Source organism: Tiliqua scincoides, chromosome 2 (genome assembly GCF_035046505.1).
Source record: "Tiliqua scincoides isolate rTilSci1 chromosome 2, rTilSci1.hap2, whole genome shotgun sequence".
NCBI classification, from domain to species: domain Eukaryota; kingdom Metazoa; phylum Chordata; class Lepidosauria; order Squamata; family Scincidae; genus Tiliqua; species Tiliqua scincoides.
This window is the reverse complement of record NC_089822.1, coordinates 63,265,041-63,287,469: the sequence shown is the minus strand read 5'-3', so window position 1 is coordinate 63,287,469 and position 22,429 is coordinate 63,265,041. Positions and strand designations below refer to the sequence as shown.

General features: G+C 44.3%; 1 protein-coding gene across 6 annotated transcripts in view; it reads left to right on the top strand.

The window, feature by feature from the left end:
• AOPEP (aminopeptidase O (putative)) overlaps positions 1-22,429 on the top strand; it is a 265,274-nt gene that overhangs the window by 10,017 nt on the left and 232,828 nt on the right. For all 6 annotated transcript variants that reach the window (XM_066615751.1, XM_066615746.1, XM_066615747.1 and 3 more), the window contains one exon: positions 7,404-7,570. In XM_066615751.1, coding sequence (XP_066471848.1) covers positions 7,477-7,570 — 94 coding nt within the window. In that variant the 5' untranslated portion in view covers positions 7,404-7,476. The remainder of the gene's footprint in view (positions 1-7,403; positions 7,571-22,429) is intronic.

The window sequence follows — 22,429 nt, the reverse complement described above, 5'->3', positions numbered from 1 at the left end:
TTCTGATTCATGCATTTTTTATCCCTCATTTAAGACTAGTCAATGGTATTTCAAAATAACAAGAAATTTTCTTCTTATGAAATTCTTCACCAGGCACAAAAACCCTTCTTTCTCTCAGACTTTGTGCTTGGATTCAGTGCTGTATATGATGCTGCTCTGCTGCCTCGGGAGTGTCTATGTCTCTGCTTTCATCCATCTGTAGCCTAGAAAGCCTGAGTGCACTTTTCAAATGTACTATGTTTGCATCACCCAGTCTTTGTGCTGTAACTCTTTGTTGCCTTTTTTTCTGACTCCTTCAGTATTAGCAGAGGTTGAAAATATTGCCTGGTCTATATTGCCAGTGTCTCAAATCACTTTAAACAACTTTGTTTCATTCTCACACTCTGAGCCCAATCCTCTTCCCCCCACTTACTGGTTTGGCTACACCAAAAGTGGCATGCTGTATCATGTATCAGCGGGCTTCAGAAGAGAAAACCAATTACACCTCTGTAAGTCTCCTGCTCTGCAAAGGGTCTCCTTGGACCTATGCAAGGGATTTTGCTAGCGCATGTCCAAGGAGAGAGGCTACAGGAAAGGGGGATAGGATCTAGCATATGCCATTGCTGTTGGATCACTTGTTCCACCAGTGCTAAAGCTGTCCCTCTCCCAATTCTGGGGCAAGAGATGACATGCTCACTGTCCCTGTGCTACTGTTACATTCTTCTGCCGTTCTCCCTTGCCAGCTGCAATTGACTACAGCAGGTGGGGAAATGTGTATATATGTGTGTAAATGTGGGAATTATTGGTTTGGATCTGTAGAACTGAGTGCATGCCACTTGTGGTATTGGACTTTCTCACCCCTTCCTCCACCATGCAGTTCCCTGCATCCCCTGAAAAGTAAATCTTGAGGGTCAGGGGAATAGAGTGAAGTATGGCATGGAGAACTGGCAGCAATCCAGTTCACTTGAGTGAACAGAGGTGCTATTCCGCTTCCAGAAATGCTAGTTGGGATCTGTGACATGCTCAGTCATGAAGTGATGTAATCTGGCTTGCATTGGGTGGGTGGTGAGGGGAGTGGCAGATTTGGGGTGCCCTTCACCCCAAGTCTGCCTCCGCCTTGGGGTGAAGGGCATCCCACTTCTCCTACCACATTGGATCTAACAGATCTGCCTCTACCTTCTTCCATCACCCAATGGACACCATCTGCATTGATCTGCTCCCTGTTCACTAAATTGAGCGAGAATTGGATCTTCCCACATTCTCATACAGAGTTTAAAGGGAATGCGCAAGAAGGAACACTTTAGTACCCCCTCCCTTCACTCCATATTAACATGTAATTTAAGGGGACATGGAGCGTGGTGAGCTAGTATGGAGTTCCCCTCCCAGCATTGCTGGAAGAAGAAGGGAGGGGGAAAAAGACTTCCACACTCCAGATCACCTCTCCCTACCTCAGAGGTTCCCAAACAGGTATTGTGAAACCCCGGCCAGGGAAGCCCAGTCTCTACCCCCTGAAAGAGCGGGACAATGGTGAAGGCAGTGACACAATCACCACAACTGCGCTGCTACCAGGTCAAAATAGGTTTTTTTGCACTTACCTGTGGTAGCGCCTGCCCTATGGAGGCTCCGGGGACCCCCTCCACTGCACCTCCAAACTGCTGTAAATAGCAAGCTAACGGCCACTTCTAGTTTTTGTTGTGAAACCGGAAGTGGCCACTTTTCACTATTTACAGTAGTCTGGAGGTGCGGGAAGCCCTGCCAAGGGGTCAGGTGATTAGGATCCAATATCCCTTCTCTTTAGTTTGCTTACCATGCTGCTTCTTTTTGATATGAATGGAAGTGATGTAGTCTGGGAACCCAGATTTCACTGGTTCTGTTCATATCAAACAGAAGCAGTGTTGAACAGGAAAGGTTGCATGCTGCACTCCTGTTAAGTAAGGGGAAGGGGGCATTCCTGCTCATTTGCCTGTGTTCTCTCCCTCCTCCCACATCCATGGGGGTGTAAACGCACATTTGGAGGAGATTGAGGCAGCATGGCAATATTACCTCAGGCATCAGAAGGTCTTGGGCAGGTCTTGGATTTAACCTGTTGTTTGTTTTTGTTTGTTTATATATAGTGCCATCTGTATGTGCATGGCACTTCACAAAGAATGAGAAGATAGTCTAATTCTGATCCACAATCTAGAAACATAGGAAGCTGCCTTCTACTCAGTCACTTGGTCAGTCTAACAATATTATCTGTTCTGACTGATAGTGGCTTTCCAGGGTTTCAGACAAGGCTTTTTCACAGATCTACTTGGATATGCTAGAAATTGAACCTGGGATGTTCTACACACAATACATATGCTCTACTACTGAGCTACAGGTTTTCCCCTGCTTAAAACCTTACATTGATCTAAAATCAACACAAGAGAAAAAACTAGTTTGAAGTGACGGAAGTAGAGGCAGGGATACACAGGGGAATAATTTGCAATTATTTAATGTGCATGTACTTTCTTACATTTAGTTACAACACAGTAATGGGATTAGGGAGTTGAGTCTAAGACTTCCTGGAAAAGGTGAGCAGAAATTTAAAGAAAACAACAAAGGTGGCTTATTGAAAGTGTTCTGGGAGGAAGTTCTAGGCAAAAGGGGTAGCAAGGGAAATGGAGTCATTTGAGACACCAGAATACTTTGAATCTGGAGGGTGCTGAAAGTAGACAAGCAAATGTCATAGACATATGCATATGTCAAGTTATAAGAGCTGAGAAATAAACGAGGATTGAGACCATCAAATGCTTTAGAAGCTTGTGCAGGATCTGGGAATAGACAGAAAGTCAGTGTATAAGTTTAAGGAGGAGATTAGAGCGATGAGAAAGGTGAATGACTTTTGCTGCAGGGTGTAGGTCTGAGGTGATACAGTGGAACACAAGAAATTAGATTACAAAACACAGTGTTTCTCAAACTGTGGGTCAGGACCTACTAGGTGGGTTGTGAACCAATTTCAGGTGGGTCCCCATTCATTTCAATATTTTATTTTTAATATATCAGACTTGATGCTATCCTGGTATGTGTCTGCATTTGAGGAAGTGTTACAGACCTGCACTTTTAACAAGCTACCATGTATATTCTTTTAACAATGATGGTAAATGGGACTACTGGAGGGTCTTCTGAGCCCAGCAGAGACCACTCATGTCTACCTGCAGCCTCTGCTAGGCTCAGAATGATGGAAAATAGCAAAAAAACAACAACAAAACTACTTCATGGAAAAAACCAGATATGACTCTTATAAGGCATTGAAGAGTTACATCTGGTTTTTCTCCATGAAGTTGTTTTCCTAAGGCATAGGGAGGCCCGGGAAAGCACAGTGAGCACAGCTCGCTTTGGGGATGGAGCACTGGGAGGGCCCTTCCACATCTGTGGATAAGTGAATCCGCGAATACGGGGGTCCCCTGAATTTGTGGCCAAAATACTGCTGACAGTTAAGTGGAAACAAGCTCAGGTTCTGACTTAGAGGAATTGGGTGGATAAGATTTTGGGAGCTGGTCATTATGCCCAGTGTCAGTTTCATAAAATCCAAATAAAAGCCTTCAATGGCCTCTCTGGGACTCCTAATGCCTTAGGTATTAAAAACGTCACTTCCAGTTTTACAAAAAAACTGAAAATTGTGTTTTTTTGGTGTAAGACTCAGTCTGAGCCTGGTGGAGGCTGTGGACGGATGTCCTTTTGTCTCTGGAGGGGGCCCATGCGTGGGGACCCTGCAGATCTGATCTGTGGATAAGTGAAACCATGGATACAGGGGTGGCCCGTATGTTTATAACCTTGAATACATTGATTAACCATTCATTAAGCAGTGTTGTCTGGTGGATAGTGCATATGTTTTCCCCTGACATTTCTGAGAAGGGCTTAGGAAAGTGTAATAGTCAACTCCATCACTTAAATCTTCTCCAATGTTCTTATGAATATTTTTAGCTCTAACATTCAAGTCTCAGTATGTGGGAGGATAACTGCATGTGCCAGGTTAACAGGTAGTCTAACTATACTTCCTCACTCTTCAGTAAACATAATAAAAGAATGGGGCCTTCTGGGGCTACTGTCAAAAGTTTTGAGAAGATAGAAATGAAAGGTCATCAGGCTCTGGCTTCTGGAAGTACTGCATTTCATATGTTGTTTAATGTGCAAGACTACGTTTTGAGATTTCCTGCATCAGAAAAGCAATGTGATCAGCATATAAAATCAATCAACAAATAAAGTCAGAAAAAAAGTTTCATGTGTATGTATGTAGTTGGCATCTTCTGTCAACTTATCTGCACAGTTAAGAAAAGCATGTGGTAAACAAATGAATGAGATTGGGGGACTAACAGAGTTAATTTCCTTGCTGTCATGTGTACAAAAGTGAACAAAGCAAGTGCACCAAGAGTAGGGCTATGAAGATTAATAGGTGTACTTTCACAGTTATTTATTTTATTTATTTTCTGTACCGTATTTATATCCTAAGGAGTCCCATCTACCCAGTGGCTGTTTAGTCGACTCTTACAACAAGTACAGCCAAACTGAGGGCCTATTCTTATCCCCCAGCCCCCAGGGACTCCTTAGCCTGGGAAGGCAGCTCATCTGAGAGAAGGAAAACTCTGATCCCAAACCTCCACTGCCTTGTGGCTACATCCAGTTATGGAAAAGGCTTCAGGAGTCAACCTTGAGGCAAAATCCGGAGCCGGAGTCCCTGAGGCAGTTCATGGCTGAACACAGTCATGTTCTGGCAACTCCTGCGACGCCACTGGAACCAACCATATTGGCTTCTGCCTTTCCATTGGACCATTTCAGCGACGTTGAGAGGGGGGATTTGCTGCATGGGAAACATCTATCCTCCATATCTACTTTACCCAGGCTTTGCGCACTGGAGAGGACACTCTGTTCCAGAACCACTATTCAGAGCACAATACCATAGTCTTCCGAGACTGAAGGATGCCAACATGATTTATATCCTGCTTTATTTCCCTGAAGGTCTTACAGGTCTAAAAACACATTAAAAAAACAGACATTAAAATCTCTTAAAACCATAAAACAACCTTAAGAAACATCACATAAAAGCACAAGAAACAACAAGCAGCCATCAGTGCTTAAGAAAAGGGCAAGCCCAAATGATCAATCAGCATTAAAAAAAAAAAAAGACCCCAGAATCAGAAGACTAATCTAAAAAGAAATGTCTTTGGGCCTTGCCAGAACGCCTCCAACAAGGGAGCAGTTTGTAAGCTGAGGGGGAGAGAATTCCATAAGGTTGGTACCACTACTGAGAAGACCCTGTTTCTTGCCACTGCTCCCCCACCTCCATAGACAATGTCTCCAGTTAAAGGGCCTTCTCTGATGACTGGATGGGCTAGATTGTGCAGAAGAAGGCAGTCCCAAGCACCTCTCAAATACTCTGGTCCCAAGCCATAAATGGCTTTAAAGGTTAAAACCAGCACACTGAATTGGACCTGGAAACAAATTGATTCAGACACTGAGATAACTGGGCTTAGATTTATCCTAGTTGGCTGCCATTCACTACTGAGGGAAAAACAAAGTGTTGGGAAATCACTGTATTAGGAACAAAACACCCTGATATTTTGTGGGCTGTCCACTAGTGACAAAGATCGTGTAGCGCGTGCATGCATGCTACGTATCTCTGTGTGTAGAGTCAACTGCACAGAAACACATTGTACCCCAACTGCAGGTTTCTGCAGCGTACAGGCTTTCCATTCCACACAACTACATATGTTCTCAGATTATCAAAGCCGGAGGCAACAGCACTCAGGGTTAAAATATCTGGGTATACCAGGAGTAAAATTGCAAAACAACAACAGGTCCGTTCCAAGCACTCACATGAATGGCCAAAAATGCATTATAGCAAATCAATTTAAAAAACAAAGTTTCTTTGCTCCAACAGCCTTGGTGACTTTTTGAATCTAAGATAAGAGTCATTAAGAAGACAATCCATCAACCAGTCCTCCTCTAAGAGCTTAGAGAGCTTCACTCAGCCCCTCCCTTCACCAATGCAAAGTGATCACCTTTCTTTCAAGTGCTGGGGCAGGGAGGGGCCGCTGGAGAGAGAAGCATTGATGGATTGTCAGCCAGCTGCCCTCTCTCTCTCATTAAGGAGGCTATTGTTAAGGACTGTTCAGTTTTTTAAACTGATTTTAAAGGGGTTCATTTTTCCCCTTCTCCAGGGATCGGCACATTCCTTCTCATTTGCAGGGACCATTCCTGTTGAATCAAATCCGTGTATAAAAAAATCCATGTATAAATAGGCTGGACCTGTAATTTTATTTGATGAATTAAAAGCAACATTTTGTCCTACAACTGCTGTAGACATCATCAGTCATCCAAAGGCAAAACACCACCATTCCAAGGCGTGTCAACTTTCTGTTCTTAATTTAACAGTAAAGGTCTTCCCAACCCCAACTGAATTAAACACTAAACACTTCCAATCATATTAAAAGATATGTATTTGTATGCCAATTTTGGAGCGCTCTGGATCAGATCTGTCAACCAGAAGATAAAGTTTCATGTCATCAAAGAAATTGATAATTGTACTATCTTTTAATATGATTGGAAGTGTTTAGTATTCTTGATAGTAAAAACCTAACGTAAAGGAAACTGTCACTGTGTTTCTTACAATTACATTAGGATGAAGTCCCACGTGAATTGTATGCCTCTAATTAACTCAATTGAGTTTGGGAAGATCTTTACTGTTAAATAGAGAACAGGAAGTTGGCACATCTTGGAATGGTGGTGTTTTGCCTTTGGATGACTGATGATGTCTGCAGTGATTTTAGGACAAAATGTTGCTTTTAATTCATCCAACAAAACTAGTTGTTTTGGAATTTTATGCCTGGTATACCCAGAGATTTTAACTATGAGTACAGCTACATAAACCTGCTTTCATTAATGGCAGACATTTTGCTATTTTTAATGCAGATAGTTGATCAACCTTTGCTGCAGTATTCCCAGCAGACCCCATTCTTTTATGATGTTTACTGAAGGGAGAGGAGGTACAACTAGGCCACCTGTTATCTGGTACATGCAGTTATCCTTCCACATATTGAGACTTGAATGCTAGAGCTAAAAATATTCATAAGAATGTTGGGAGAAGATTTAAGTGATGGAACTATTACAGTCCTGCAATATCTGTGACATAATTATGGGCAGTGAAGAAATCATATTGCTTTGTAGGCATGGCATCATATAAATGCAAAGAGAGATAGAAATATGTGTTTTTCTGTTGCCTGCTGGCTTTGAAGAAAAAGAAGAAGCAATGCAGTGCAATGTAATGTATAAATGCATATCCCCAGTACTTTGGTTCTTTCTTCTTAAGCTGGATTCAAATTTCTGTTTTTGTTGGGAGCTTGGTGTTTTCTGTGATTAGTTGTACAGTATATATGACTTTGCTCTTTCTCTCTTCCCTATAGGCCATGTGTTTATACAGTAGGGTCTCCAATAAACAACAGGGCCCTTTTCCCATGCCAAGAACCGCCTGTTGCCATGTCAACGTGGCAAGCCACAGTCCGAGCAGATGCAAGCGTTTTTGTTTTAATGAGTGGTGAAAATGCAGCGGAACCAATAGAATCTACAGAAGGTACGCCATGTATTTGCTGTTTTAACATATGGCACAAAATGTCATTTGGAAAATGTTTTAATACTGGAGTTGTACTTCTGCCTTGTAGTATCCAAGCTTTTGTTCAGCTCACCTTACTCTGGCTCTACCTCTCTGTGCTTTCCATCCCATTCCTTTTCTTTTACGCAGTCTCATTTGGTCTCTCTGTTCTGATCCTGTCTTCCTTCCTCATCAATCCTTGTTTCTCCTTGTGAAGTCTGAGATTTTCAGGAGTCAGTTTTTTAAATTGCCTGGACGTGCTACTCACTTTTTTTGTAACTGACCTGGCTTGTTACCGTGGGATAGTGTCCCTGTAAATGTTATAACAGATTTTCGTATTTGGAATTCTGATCCAAAACATTTATGCAGGTATCATGTAACAATGCAGTGGTGTTCCTGCAACAAAGTCATAACATTTTTGTATGTGTTGCTGTGTTGACACAGCAGTGGCTGTAGCATTTTGGTGCTACTTGAGGAGCAGCCTGAGATGCTGCGTTGGTGTGGCAGAAAAGCCATGGCAAGAATTAGACAACAGACACAGGTTTCAGAGAGGTTGAAAGTGCTGGAAGCAGGAGCAAGAATGAAATCAAGGGAGAAGTGAAGTGCTCTCTCCCAGCTCCTGACCCAGCCTTTTATTAAGTCTCAAAACACATGATATAAGGTTACGTAGTTGGAAAATTTCCACAAGGATGCTACTTTTCATACCGGCTGTCTACTAGCTAGTTCTAGCTTCACCGCAAACACATTCCTAGATAAGATTCTTCTTCCTAGCATTCTGCTGCTCACAGGCACAGAGTTCAATGACCCAACATATTTCCAAGGTTGGTTGAGTGTGCTCAACTGCGCAGGCGTGCCTGACTGTCCTTGATGCCAAATATGCTAAGACATCTTAGTGCCTGTGTATGTAAATACTACAAGTGGCATTGATTTGTTGGTTCTGCAAACCTTGCAGTTGGTCTGAAAGGAAAGTATTCTATGTGTGAGGCTAATTTGCACTCTTCTGTTTTGAAGCATTATTCACTTGACTTTACTTGGCCATTGAAACCTTTTCCCGCACTGACTTTTCAGTCCATACAGAATATTTCCTTGAATAAAATTGTAGCATGGAAACTGGTGGAGGACCAGGAAACAGAGAGTGGGTGTCAATGGGCAATTTTCACAGTGGAGAGAGATGAAAAATGGTGTGCCTCAAGGATATGTCCTGGGACCAGTGCTTTTCAACCTGTTCACAAATGACCTGGAGACAGAATTAAGCAGCAAGGTGACCAAATTTGCAGATAACACTAAACTTTTAAGTGGTAAAGACTAGAAGGAATTGTGAAGAGCTCCAGAAGGATCTCTTTAAACTGAGAGAATGGGCCACAAAATAGCAGATGCGTTGCAATGTAAGTAAGTGTAAAGTAATGCACATTGGGTAAAAAAAAACTCAGAAACTTCATATACAGGCCAAATGGATTCTGAGCTGTCTGTGACATATCAGGAGAGAGATCTTGGAGTGCTAGTGGACAGCTTGATGAAAGTGTTGACCAATGTGCAATGGCAGTGAAGAAGGCCTGTTCCATGCTAAGGATCATTAGAAAAGATATTGAGAATAAAACAGCTAATACTGTAATGCCATTGTACAAATCAATGGTAAGGCCACACCTGGAGTAGTGCATCGAGTTCTGGTCGCCTCATCTCAAAAAGGATATAGTGGAAATGGAAAAGGTGCAGAAGAGAGTGACCAAAATAATTTGGAAGAGCTGTGGAGGCTGTCCATCTTCTCCAGTGGCGTTCCGGAAGCACACAGCTCTTCATGCTTCAGGAAGGCTGTTTACAATGGCTATAAAGCATGTTCTGCCACTGGAACACTAGTTCTGGCAGTGAGAGATAGGATTGGGCTGTAAGTTGTTACACCCTAGAACAGGGGGTTCTGGTTTTGCAGAGGCCAGTGGCGTAGCTAAGCCATTTGCTGCCCAGTGCATAGAACATTTTGTAGCCTCCCCGCAACAAAATCAAATGTAATTAATTAAATTGGGTCTCTTTTATTAATTAAAGTGAGTGAGAAATGTTAGTTAATATTTTGAAAAAGCAGGCATTTTTTGAAAGTTAGGATTGGGCCATAAGTATTATGAATTAAAACTAAGTTGAGTTATTTATTTATTTACCTATTTAATTTTTTTATCCCACTCTCTTCTGAGGGGTATCCAAAGTGGTTGACAACAATTTGAACATATATACATCTAAAATAAAACTGTAAAATGCAATGTAAAAAAGCAGCAAACAATCACAGGCATAATGGATGAAGCCATTTAGTTATTTGATTATTCTCTGTAAACCGCTTTGTGAACTTCTAGTTGAAAAGCGGTATATAAATACTGTTAATAATAATAATAATAATAATGAACACATAAGCACATAAAATACAATAATCAATAAATCATAAAACCATCAATAAAAGTAGCAGGTGTCAGGTGCTAGAGAAGACTAAAATTAGAAGGTTTGCTGAAATAGAAATGTTCTTAGAGATCACTGGAGGCTTCTAAAAAGGGAGGAAACCAAAGGGCCCCTCTTTCAAACCACCACTCCTCTTACTTCCACAAATCTAAAAGGCATATCTAATTTAGAACCCAATCCTGTGCCTGTCTACTCAGAAGTAAGTTCCATTATAGTCAATGGAGCTTACACCCAGGAAAGTTTGCATATACCATTTGAGAGGTGCAGGGAGCTAGAGACAATCATAAGAGCCAGCAGCTTACCTTCAGGAACTGGAATAGAATAGGGATCGATGAATTACAAATAAATGATGAGATGATGATGATTACTAAGAGGCCAGGCCAGGCCTACTCTGAGTGCCAGGTGCTGCTCAGTGCTCCTACTGCAGCTTGCCTTGCCTTGTGTGTTCTCCTCTTCAGGTTCCTGTGCAGGGAACTCATCACAGCCAGCCGAGAGCCGAATCCTATGCATGCCTACTTGGAAGTAAGTCCCATTATAGTCAATGGGGCTTACTCCCAGGAAAGTGTGGATAAGATTGCAAAAGGGTGGATAAGGTGAGCAACTTAGATTGGTCTGCAGTTGTAGGCACACACTGGCTAAACTTTTGCCCCCCTCCCTCATGCTGGTCCCAGTGCTGAGTGTCTGCCAGCTCTTCCCTCCCACCTGACAATGTTTGGAGGGGAAGATCTTGGCATCCGAGTCCACTGCAACTGACACGGGTGAGATCACAGCCAGGAAGGCAGGGAGGAGGGAAGGCGAGGGGAGAACGGAAGAGGAGCAACATCAAGCAGGTTCCCTCTTGGCTGCCTGCAGCCGAACCTAGGCTACAGTCCTATGCAGTTTCCTGGGAGTAAACCCCATTGACTATAATGGGACTTACTTCTGAGTAGACATGCATAGGGCTGGGCTTCTAAGTCTCTCCTGTCTCCTATATGCCTCCCTCCTGTGTACCTGTCTGGAGCCAAATTGTTGCCCTCCCCCCGCCCCCAGCAGGCAGCAGAGATCGAACTTCTTGCTGGACATCACAGCAGTTGCTGAGGGCAAACAGCAGCAGACCACACAATCCCCAGCTGCTGCTGCCTCCACCATCTCAGCTGCTGGGCTGGCTGCTCCGCCCCGCACCTGCAGCCCCATCTAAGTTGCTGGGCTGGGGAATGGCAGCAAGAAGTGAGTGAGTCGACTGCTTCCCCCCAATCTCCTCTCTCCTTCTGTGTGCCTGCATATGCCTTGCAGCAGCCCAATAGTCGTGTGGGCATTGTTGCCTGCGTGTTGTAGCCCTGCCACCCTGTAGCCCGCATGCTGTAGCCCCTGCCACCCTGTAGCCTGGTGCATTTGCTACCCCCTGCACCTCCTTAGCTACGCTACGGGCAGAGGCAGGGCACAATAGCTCCGCTTTCATTTTCTGAAGGTTGGGGAGCTCTGCGGAGGGTCACACAGGGCTCCCTGCACCCCCGGGAGGCTGCAGCAGGGACTGGGACAGCAAGATCCTGGGGACTGCATCACTGCCTTCCCTGCTCCCACGCAGGCACTTACTGTGGTCCTCAAACTCCCTGAGAGTTTGAGAAATGCAGCCCTAGAACAAAGCAAGAGAGTCTCTCATCCCATGATGCCAGTAGTCCTGATGTTAACTATGGAAGGCAAAAATGATTTCATCAGTAGCAGCAGGACAAAGAACAAGTCCTTTCTGAACCACCTGCTTCCCTCCAGTCCCAATGCAGGATAAGTTCTCAATGCTTGCATCAGGAGGCCAGGGTTGCTCCTGTTACGTAGTTCTTTCCACAGGGAACTGGTCTGACAGTATTTCATGCTGGTAACAGATCTACAAGAACGTTAAGCCTTAGATCAGAGTTGCAGAATCACAAGAATTGTTGAAAAGGAAGGTGCAGCACAACTCTATACATATTTCCTCAGAAATAAGTGCTCAGCCTACCACCAATCAGGATCATAATCAACCCTGATAGCCTCTAGGCTGTGTTTGGCACCCATCCAACCTTACAGAATCGAACCTCCATGAGCCAGTCAGAGGTTTCCCAATGTTAATGTGCATGTTTATGGAGAAACTGCTCTGGCAGCTTCTAGTGAATGCCAAGTCCAATTATTTAGCTTGCCCTGGGCTCAGCTCCCACTTGCCTGCACCCGGCTGGTTCCCCCCTCATTGTGCCAGGAGCCGGAGAAGCCCCAGTGGAGGCAGGGCATGCAAGGACAGCCTGCTGGCCCAGCACTCCCCCATGCCCTCTTGGAGCCTGCAGCACACACTCCCTGCTGCCCATGGGGAGAGGCAGCGACGTGGAGGTGTCCTGGGTGCTGCTGCCACCCTCAGACCGACAGAGAGCAAGGAGCGTCCTGCACTACCCACTCCCAAGCATGCAGCTGTGGCAGGCAGGGAGGAAGGTGTGCTGCCCCTGCGCCAGGGAGCACCTGCCAGGGAGTAGGCAGCACAGCACACTCCCTGCATGCTTTCTGTCCTCTGTTGGTCTGGCGATGGTGGCGGCAGCAGCCAGGATGGCCACTCTGCTGCTTTCCCCCACGGGTGGCAGGACTGTGGTGGGGAGTTTGTGCGGTGGGCTCTGTGAGGGCATGGCAGAGCGCTGGGCTGGCAGGCTGTCCCTGCATGCCCTGCCTCCCCTGGGGCTCCTCCAGCTCACGGCGTGATGGGGGGACTGGCTGGGTGCACGTGGACGGGAGGCGTAGCTGCTGAGAACCCCGCATGGAGGAGACACCACTACCCATTCCCCTGCAGAGTCCCGCCCCAACCTGGGCAGGGTGCATACGGCCCTCTCGCCTCCTCCATCTGCCTGGGTAACTGCAGAGATAAGGCAAGGGCGCGATTCACCCGTGACTTTTGGGCACAAATTTCTCACCTTATAGGGGAGTATCTACAGTAAGTACTTTCTTCTAGAAAGGTGGTTACACACAAGAAAAGACAGGCACTTAGAAAGTAGTGAAGTTTAACATAGACAGTCTTCAGCAACATACAAAAATAATAAAAAAAACTAATTCCTACTTTATCTCTCACCAAGTGTAACTCACTTCTCCTGGACAGATCTTATCAGCTTACACCATCACGGTCAGCATAAGCCAAACATCCTTGATGATAAGCAGTGGCAAAAGAAATGGCCAAGATCCAAGCAACAAGAGTAGGCAAGGCAAACATCCAGGAGGTGAGAGAGAGCCTTCTGGTGAAATGGTGTATCTTTATACTTGACTCCCACCCCCCAAGAAATCAGAAGTTGGATTCTGCTGAACCTTCCAGTAGGCTATGTGAGTGGTGGCCACTTACTCATGGCATCTTGCTCCCTCTTTCCTGAAACGCACAGCTGCAACTCATCATGTAATCAAAGATGTTCTTGACCAATTAACTAGTCATGAGAGAAAGAATCCTGTCTAGAGACTGCCATGGCCATTACCACTTCCCTAGAACAAAGTCTTTCTCTGCATACTTAAAAGGTCACTTTCTCATTATACCCAGGCTGCACTCTGTGAAAAGTAGACTGACTACAGGCAAAGGCCTACATTTCATATAGTTAACCATTTGTCACAGTAAATTTCACTGTGCAATGGGGCTTACTCCCAGGTAATTGTACTAAGAATTGCAGCCTGAGGGCCCAATCCTATGCAGTGTGCTCTGGCTCACTGCTGGTGTGCACCGTCGCAAACATGCCACAAGGCGCTTTTGTGGCCTTCAGTGCTGGTAGAGCGCCTGTACTAGCTCAGCGCTGGGTTAGCGCTGGTGGAGCACCCGTGCTCCTCTGTTTGGTGGTCACGTCGACCCCTGGGCAGCGGAGAGGTAGGTTGGGGTGTGGGGGAAGGCACACTTTTAAAAAGGAGATGAGTCGATATTATTCGTGGAAGATTTCTGTCACTGGAATTCGCTAAATGAAGTGCTATAAATCTTCACAATTGAACCAAAACAGACATTCCTGTGCTAATAAGGTGGTCAAAAAGTGATCCTTATAGTTTTGTTTCCATGTGATTTTAAGCAAACAATTCAAAGTGGAAAAAAGGGTGCTTTGAAACTTAGGAAATTTAATCATGGAAAAAAAAATGTAAGCACACTCTTGATTAGTGTATCACAGGTGACATCAATGTTCCATAGCTTTCACACTGATTACACTGTGATTTAGTAATCTAAAGTTGTGCTTTCTAGTGCTGTGGAGAACAGAAAAGGCATCTGTTTAATTTTTCTACTATTTGCAAGAAATCATTGCTTCCCTTTTGTAATTATGAGCAGTTTAAGAGATTTTTTTCTCCACATTTCTAAAGATTTAAGGCAACATATTTATCATTGGGGAAAATGAAAGAGATATGAAATAATAAAAATAATAATAAAGAATGAAATAGCATTAGCTCATTTTTTCATGTACAGATGTAATTTTTTTGACATTAAAACATTATTGTGATTGTGTAATAGGGTAGAGATGTCTTCTTTCCACATGACCCTTCCATTCTGGAGGATCAGCAACTGCTTAGAATCAAAGTATATGTTAAAGGAAATGCTCAATATGACCTGGTATTTTTTCCTCAAGTTTTTTAAGAACTACTGTGGAACTGCCACAGTAGGGTAGAACTCTGCCCTGCTGCATTTCCTGGCTTGATGCACAGTTTGGGAACCTCTGAACTAATGGGTGCATGGGGAAGTATCCCACGTTTACTAGGGCACCACTGTACTTGGACTTGTGCAAGTCAATCATAAGAACATAAGAAGAGTTCTGCTGGATCAGGCCAAAGGCCCATCTAGTCCAACTTTCTGTATCTCACAGTGGCCCACCAAATGCCTCAGGGAGCACACAAGACAACAGGTACAACCTGCGTCCTGGTGCCCTCCCCTGCATCTGACAATCAGAGGCAGCTTGCCTCTGAAACCAAGAGCTTGCACATACCTACTATGACTTGTAACCCGTAATTAACTTCTCCTCCAGAAATTTGTCCAATCCCCTCTTAAAGGCATCCAGGCAAGGTGCCATAACTACTTCTTGTGGCAAAGAGTTCCAAAAACTAATTACATGCTGGGTAAAGAAATATTTTCTTCTGTCTGTCGTAACTCTCCCAACACTCAACTTTCGTGGATGTCCCCTGGTTCTGGTGTTTATGTGAGAGGGAAAAGAGAGTCTCTCTATCCACTCTGTCCCTGTATGATTTTGTATGTCTCAGTCATGTCCCCCCTCAGGCGTCTCTTTTCTAGACTGAAGAGGCCCAAACGTTGTAGCCTTTCCCTGTCCAGTAATCATTTTTGTTGCTCTCCTTTGCACGTTTTCCATCTCTACCATATCCTTTTTGAGATGTGGTGACCAGAACTGGACACAGTACTCCAGGTGTGACCTTACCATTGGTTTGTACAACGGCATTACAATATTAGCTGTCTTAATCTCAATGCCTTTCCTAATGATCCCAAGCATGGAATTAGCCTTCTTCACTGCCACCGCGCGTTGGGTCAACACTTTCATTGAGCTGTCCACAAGGACCCCAAGATCTCTCTCCTGATCTGTCACAGGCAGCTCAGAACCCATTAGCCTATATGTAAAGTTTTTATTTTTTGCCCCAATGTGCATGACTTTACACTTACTTACATTGAAATGCATCTGTCATTTTGCTGCCCTTTCTGCCAGTTTGGAGAGTTCCTTTCAGAGCTCTTCACAATCTCTTCTGGTCTTCACGACTCAGAAAAGTTTGGTGTCATCTGCAAACTTGGCCACCTCGCTGCTTAGCGCTGCCTCCAGGTCATTTATGAATAGGTTGAAAAGCATCAGTCAGGACAGATCCTTGGGGCACACTGCTTTTCACCTCTCTCCATTGTGAAAACTGGCCATTGACACCCACTCTCTGCTTCTTGGACCTCAGCCAGTTCCTAATCTAGGAGAGGACCTGCCCTCTAATTCCCTGACTGTAGAGCTTTCTCAGCAGCCTTTGGTGAGGGACGGTGTCGAACGCCTTCTGAAAGTCCAGATATATAATGTCCACAGGTGCTCCCACATCCACATGCCTGTTGACCTTTTCAAAGAATTCAAAAAGGTTTGTGAGGCAAAACTTACCCTTACAGAAGCCATGCTGATTCTCCCTCAGCAAGGCTTGTTCATCTATGTGTTTTGAGATTCTATCTTTGATGAGGCATTCCACCATCTTACCTGGTATAGATGTTAGGCTGACTGACCTATAGTTTCCCGAGTCCCCCCCTTTCCCTTTTTAAAGATAGGTGTGACATTTGCTATCCTCCAATCTTCTGGCACCGTGGCCGTTTTAAGGGACCAGTTGCATATTTTAGCCAAGAGCAGGGGTGCTCAATATGTCGATCATGATCTACCGGTCGATCGCGAGGCAAAATGAGTCGATCGCAGGCTTCTCTCCCATCCACGCATTCCTGGGAGTGAGCCCCTGGCAGGCTTGTGAGCCCAAGGAGTGAGCCTAGAGAGCCCAGGGAGTGAGCCCAGGGAGTGAGCACCTGGCAGGCTCCTCCCTGGGAGAGGAGCCTCTGGCAGGCTTCTCTCTGGTCCACGCATCCCTGGGAATGAGCCCCATTGACTCTACTGGGGCTGACTTACCTTTCCCCTGTTTCTGCACTGGTATGTATGGAGATCTGCCCCCCCCCCCCAACTTCCATCTGTTGGTTCTGTGTGCAAGGGGTTTTGCACTGGTCTTGCTGTGATGTCTATATAGAGATCTTCCCTCCCCCACACCTTTCCCCTGTTTTTGTACTGGTCTGTATAGAGATCTGCTCCCCCCCCCACTTGTATTGGAATTGAGGAAGATCTGGTGAGGAGGTAGATGTGGTGTCAGCATTGGCCCCTTTAAGGGTAAGTCCTGGGCATCCAGCAGAGTGTGCTGCACAGCTGCAACCACTTGAAGGCAATAGGGCCCTCAGGGATATAAGAGCATCTGAGGCAGGAAGAGCTCCACTTATTTATGTGAGTCAGCCTTTTCCTACATGAAGATCATTAAGTCCAAGTACCGTTCCACCATGACTGATGAACATTTGGAAGTGTGCTTGAGGCTGGCTGTCAGCAGCTGCTGTCCGGACTATGCATCCTTGACTGGTTCACTTCAGTGCAAGTCATCAAAGTAAACTCAAGTAATTACAAAAAATGTTTATAGTTAATTATGTTGTATTGTGCAATATTGGCTCATGTGGTTATGCAAGGTACACCAACATACATTGTACACATAAATGTTATATGTTATGATGGCGTGAACATTGTAAAAAAACTCTGGTAGATCTCCGGGCCTTGCTGGGTTTCAAAGTAGCTCTCGAGCCAAAAAAGTGTGAGCACCCCTGGCCAAGGGATTAGCAACTTCATTCTTCAGTTCCTTTATAACTCTTGGGTGGATGCCATCTGGTCCCGGTGACTTATTGATCTTTAATTTGTTAATTAGGTCTGAAACATCTTCTCTTTTAACCTCTATCTGACTTAATTCCTCAACCAGGAGGGGCTGTTCAGGCAGCGGCATCTGCCCAATATCTTCATCCGTGAAGACAGATGCAAAGAACTCATTTAATTTCTCTGCCATCTCTAGGTCTCCTTTTATTTCCCCTTTCCCTCCCTCACCATCCAGAGGGCCAACTGCTTCTCTGGCAGGTTTTCTGCTTCTAACATATTTGAAGAAGCTTTTATTATTCCCTTTAACGTTGGTGGCCATGTGTTCCTCATAGTCTCTCTTGGCCTCCCATATCACCTTCTTACATTTCTTTTGCCACAGTTTATGTTCCTTTTTATTCTCCTCACTAGGGCAAGACTTCCATTTACAGAAGGAAGCTTCCTTGCCCTTTATAGCCTCTGTAACTTGGCTTGTTAGCCATGCAGGCACCCTCCTGGACTTAGTCGAGCCCTTCTTCCTTTGCGATATACACTTCTCCTGGGCTTCTATTACTGTTGTTTTAAACAGCTTCCACGCACTTTGGAGAGATTGGACCCTCTTTACCTTCCCTTTCAACTTCTTCCTAACTAGCCTCCTCATTTGAGGGAAGTTCGCCCTTCAGAAGTCAAGGGTTTTTGTGTTAGATTTGTTTGGCACTCTTCCCCTGACATGCATGGTGAAACTAATTGCAGCATGGTCACTGTTCCCCAATGGCTCAGTAACAGGTCCTGAGTGCCACACAATGTTAAATCCAGAGTCGCCTGCCCTCTGGTGGTCTCCATGACCAGTTGCTCTAAAGCACAGTCATTTAGTATGACAAGAAAACCAGTCTCTCTTTCATGACCAGAGTATGAATTGACCCAGTCAATGTGAGGATAATTGAAGTCGCCCATGATTACAATCTTGTACCTCCTTGACACCTCCCTGATCTGTTTCTTCATTTCAAGGTCCCCTTCTGCTTTATGTTCCGGAGGGCGGTAGCATGTCCCCACTATTACATCACTCCTCGAATCTGATAATTTAACCCACAGCGATTCTATGGTGGAGTTGAACCTGCCTTCAATTTCCACTTTGCTGGATTCCATCCCTTTTTTAACATAGTTGGCCACCCCACCACCAACACGCCCCTTTCTGTCCCTCCTATAGAGTTTATAGCCCGGGATTGCGGTATCCCACTGGTTTCCGCATTCCACCATGTTTCCGTTTTGCCCACTAGGTCAATGTTTTCCCTAGTCACCAAACATTCCAGTTCCCCCATCTTTGCTCAGAGACTTCGGGCATTAGCATAAAAGCATTTGTACATGGAATCCCCCAGGATGGGCTGCTTATTAGCTCCTTTATCCGGCTGCTTATTAGCTCCTTCATCCCTGCATTCTCTCATTGTGCCAAGCAGTCTATTGCATCCCATAATGCTTTCATTACCAATTTCTTTTTCTACTCTGTCTTTACCTTGTTGTTCTACCAACAAGGTTGTTCTCTAACTTCTCCATCCTCGTCCCATAGGGAAGAGGAGTCCCAAACCAGATACCCCTTGGCTCCTGTTGGCTTTCCCCCAGCGATCAGTTTAAAAGCTGCTCTGCCACCTTTTTAATGTTATGCACCAGCAGTCTGGTTCCATTCTGGTTCAAGTGAAGCCCGTCCCTCTTGTACAAGCCCTGCTTGTCCCAAAATGTTCCCAAATGCCTAATGAATCTAAACCCCTCCTCCCTACTCCACTGTCTCATCCACGCATTGAGATCCCTGATCTCTGCCTGCCTAGCTGGCCCTGCGGGTGGAACAGGCACCACTTCCGAGAACGCTACCTTTGGGGTCCTGGTTTTCAGCTTCCTCCCAAGTAGCCTAAATTTGGCCTCCAGGACCTCCCTGCTGCACTTCGCCATGTTATTGGTGCTGACATGCACCACAACCGCTACCTCCCCTCCAGATACAAGATGTGGGCTGACTGTAATTATTGATTTAAATTATATACTTTTTGTAGCTAGTCCACATACTACAATCTTCTCCTAGCTTTCTATGTTCAATTTGTATGTAAATCTGCTAAGGGAATTGATTGCTGTATTAGTCATTGGTATCGGGTATTACAGGGAAGGGATTCACTTTTCTATGTTCTGCAGGAAGCACTAGTTACAATTCAAAGAGGTCAGTGGTTTTGCTTATCAATTGGTCCATTTTCAGTGCTACGTGGAAATGTACATTGCATCCATGAATATTTCTTTCATTTCCACCCTAGGTGGTGCTGTGACCAAGGGAGCTACACAAGGACATACAGTTGAGACAATAGATAGCAACAAAGAAGATGAAGATGTAACACTGTGCGCAGAAAGGCACAGGGCAAGAAAAGTAAGAGCAGGAAGAAAAAGAAAAAAACACATTAATTAAACTTTTAGAAACAAGAGTGTTAAAAAAGCAAATGAAGTTATCATTTTGTAGTTCAGGAATAGAAATATTACATAGGTATGTAGAGGTAGTCTGAGAATTTCTAGCATTGGTACACATTTATAGAGCCTTGAGAACAAAAAATTGGCTTAACAGGAAGAAAATGAAAATCATTTGTGTATGTTTAATGCTTAGAGTGTTCAAAACATTTAACATTCATTCAGTAATTCTTACAGCAATCCTGCAAGAGATTCCCCCCCCCCTGTTTTTACTGTCTATTGCAGATATTGGAAATTAAAGCATAAAGCTGAGAGATAGTGGCTTATCTAAAAATGTTAAAATAGGCATGATTGTCATGCCTATTTATTCACATGTCCTTCCCTTCATATCTAAAATGGGGAAGGGGTATTTTCTATTGTTGCTGCAAAAACATGTGCAAAGGTAAGGGGAACTGAATCTTCTTCATCTTCTCAGTACTAATAATGAGCCCAGGTTAGGAAAAAAGTACTTCAAGTGATAGAGTGCTTTGAGATCAAGTCGGTGACCTGAGATAAAGTGTATAATTCGTGGGACAATCCACCACTCATCTGCATGCACATTTTATTGTAAAAACAACCCCCTCCCATTTTAGATATGAGCATAGCAGATTCACCTGTTGGGCATTAACATGTTGGACATTAACTAACATCACTACCCTGGTTGTGTCAAGTTTAGCCTAAGTTAAACACTCCTTGGTGTTTGGGAACTGAGTTATGTTGTGGTGGGGGAGGGGCAAAGGCAGCAACACAATCTCAGGATTGTACTGTTGCCGGAGCTGATTGAAGGTTTCTTACCTTAGAAATTGCTATGCTGGCCTCTTGGGGGGGGGATGCAGGGAGTCCCATAGAGCCGTCCTCAGGGCTCCCCAAGCCTCTATTACAATAAACCAAAATTGATCAGAAACCACTTCTGGTTTCGCAGTTGAAAACTGGAAGTGGTTTCAGATCACTTTTTTAAATAACTGTAACAGGCTTGGGGAGCCCTGTGGAGTGCACTGCAGGGCTAACTGCACCCACTGGAGGCTGGCGTGCCAATTTATAAGAAACCCCGTATCAGTCCTGGCAGCAGCACGATCCTTAGGATATTGTTGCTGCCTTCCCCCACTCCTTAAGCGGCAGGGCTTCTCAGGATGGGGTGTCATGACGCCCCAGTTTGAGAACCTCAGGCCTACACCAACCTAATAAGTTTAGGGCAGAGGTGAGATATGACCCAGGGTTTTCCTGATTCACAGATCTTTCTCTCAGTAAAACAACTTATACCTCCCCCTGTTTTTCTGTCTCTCATTTCATTAAGATTCCAGGAAAATGCTGCCCATGTTTAACAACCCACAGCAGTTGTGTACTGTAGCATTGTGCTTGAATTGCAATATGAATAGCATTTTTTGAGAATCTGTACATAGTGAATGGGAAAAGAATAAAGGAGAATATGTTCTGTTAAACGTTTTTCTACTGTAGTTCAATTCCAAATGAAAAAGGCCAAAAACGTTCTGTGTGCCACATTTTAGTACATTTCTTTTTAAAGCTACTTTCTCTTTTCTAGGTTGCTTTTGTCCTACTGCTCCCTACTGTGATCTACATGTTGCAATGCATTTCACTGTTCTTATCATACTGCAGCATTGGTTCTTGTTCAGAGCTTTATTCAAAAATCTTCTGTCCTTTTAAACCCTTCCGTAAACTTGCCAACTCAAAACAGACGCTTGGGATTGTGTGTGTGTGTGTGGGAGGGGAGTGTAATAATATGTACATGAATACGCACATAAATTTTTTAGTTCCCTTTTTTTGTCTAGCAGTTGATGCTTCTTTCATTAGACTGTTTTCTGACTTATTTATTTTATTTATTTATTAGATTTGTATTCCGCCTTTCTCCCCAAAGGGCACCCAAGGGAACTTACTTACAAGGGAATCTGTCTTCTCTTGCTATTTGGAACACTATTCTGCTATTTTGGTTTCATTGTGACCTTTGCAGTGGAAGGCTATACATGTTAATTCAGAAGTAAATCCTGCTATGTTCAGTGTTGATTACTTCCAAGTACATGTGCTTAGGACTGCAGCCCAACAGCACAATCCTATTTAAATCTACTCAGAAGTGTCCCATTGAGTTTGATGGGATTTACTTCCTGGTAAATAGAATTGTAGCATGTCTTATTTCCCAACTTGACTTGGATTTCTTTTGTCCCTCATAATTTCTCTCCTTATTGCTATTTGACTCTAAAGCTGTACGGATATTTATTTTGTATCATTTTGGGAACTAGAGTGATAAAACTAAGCAACGTGAAGTAGAATGCTTTTGGTCTTCAGTCCTGTGCCTTTCCGATTGATTCACGCACTTGCACATATCACTTCAGTTCTCAGTACTTAATATGCAACTGAATGTGGGAATTCCCTCAGTTGAAATGTGTGGTGCTTGAGATGGTATGGAACCTTTGTCTGTAGTGTTTGGCCTCTGATAGCCATTTTAGGGCCCAATCCTATCCAATTTTGCAGTGCCGGTGCTGCTGTGCCAATAGGGTATGCTCTGCTTCCTTTGTTGGGGAGGCAATCACAGAAGCCTCCTCAAGATATGGAAACATTTGTTCCCTTACCTTGGGGCTGCATTGTGGCTGCA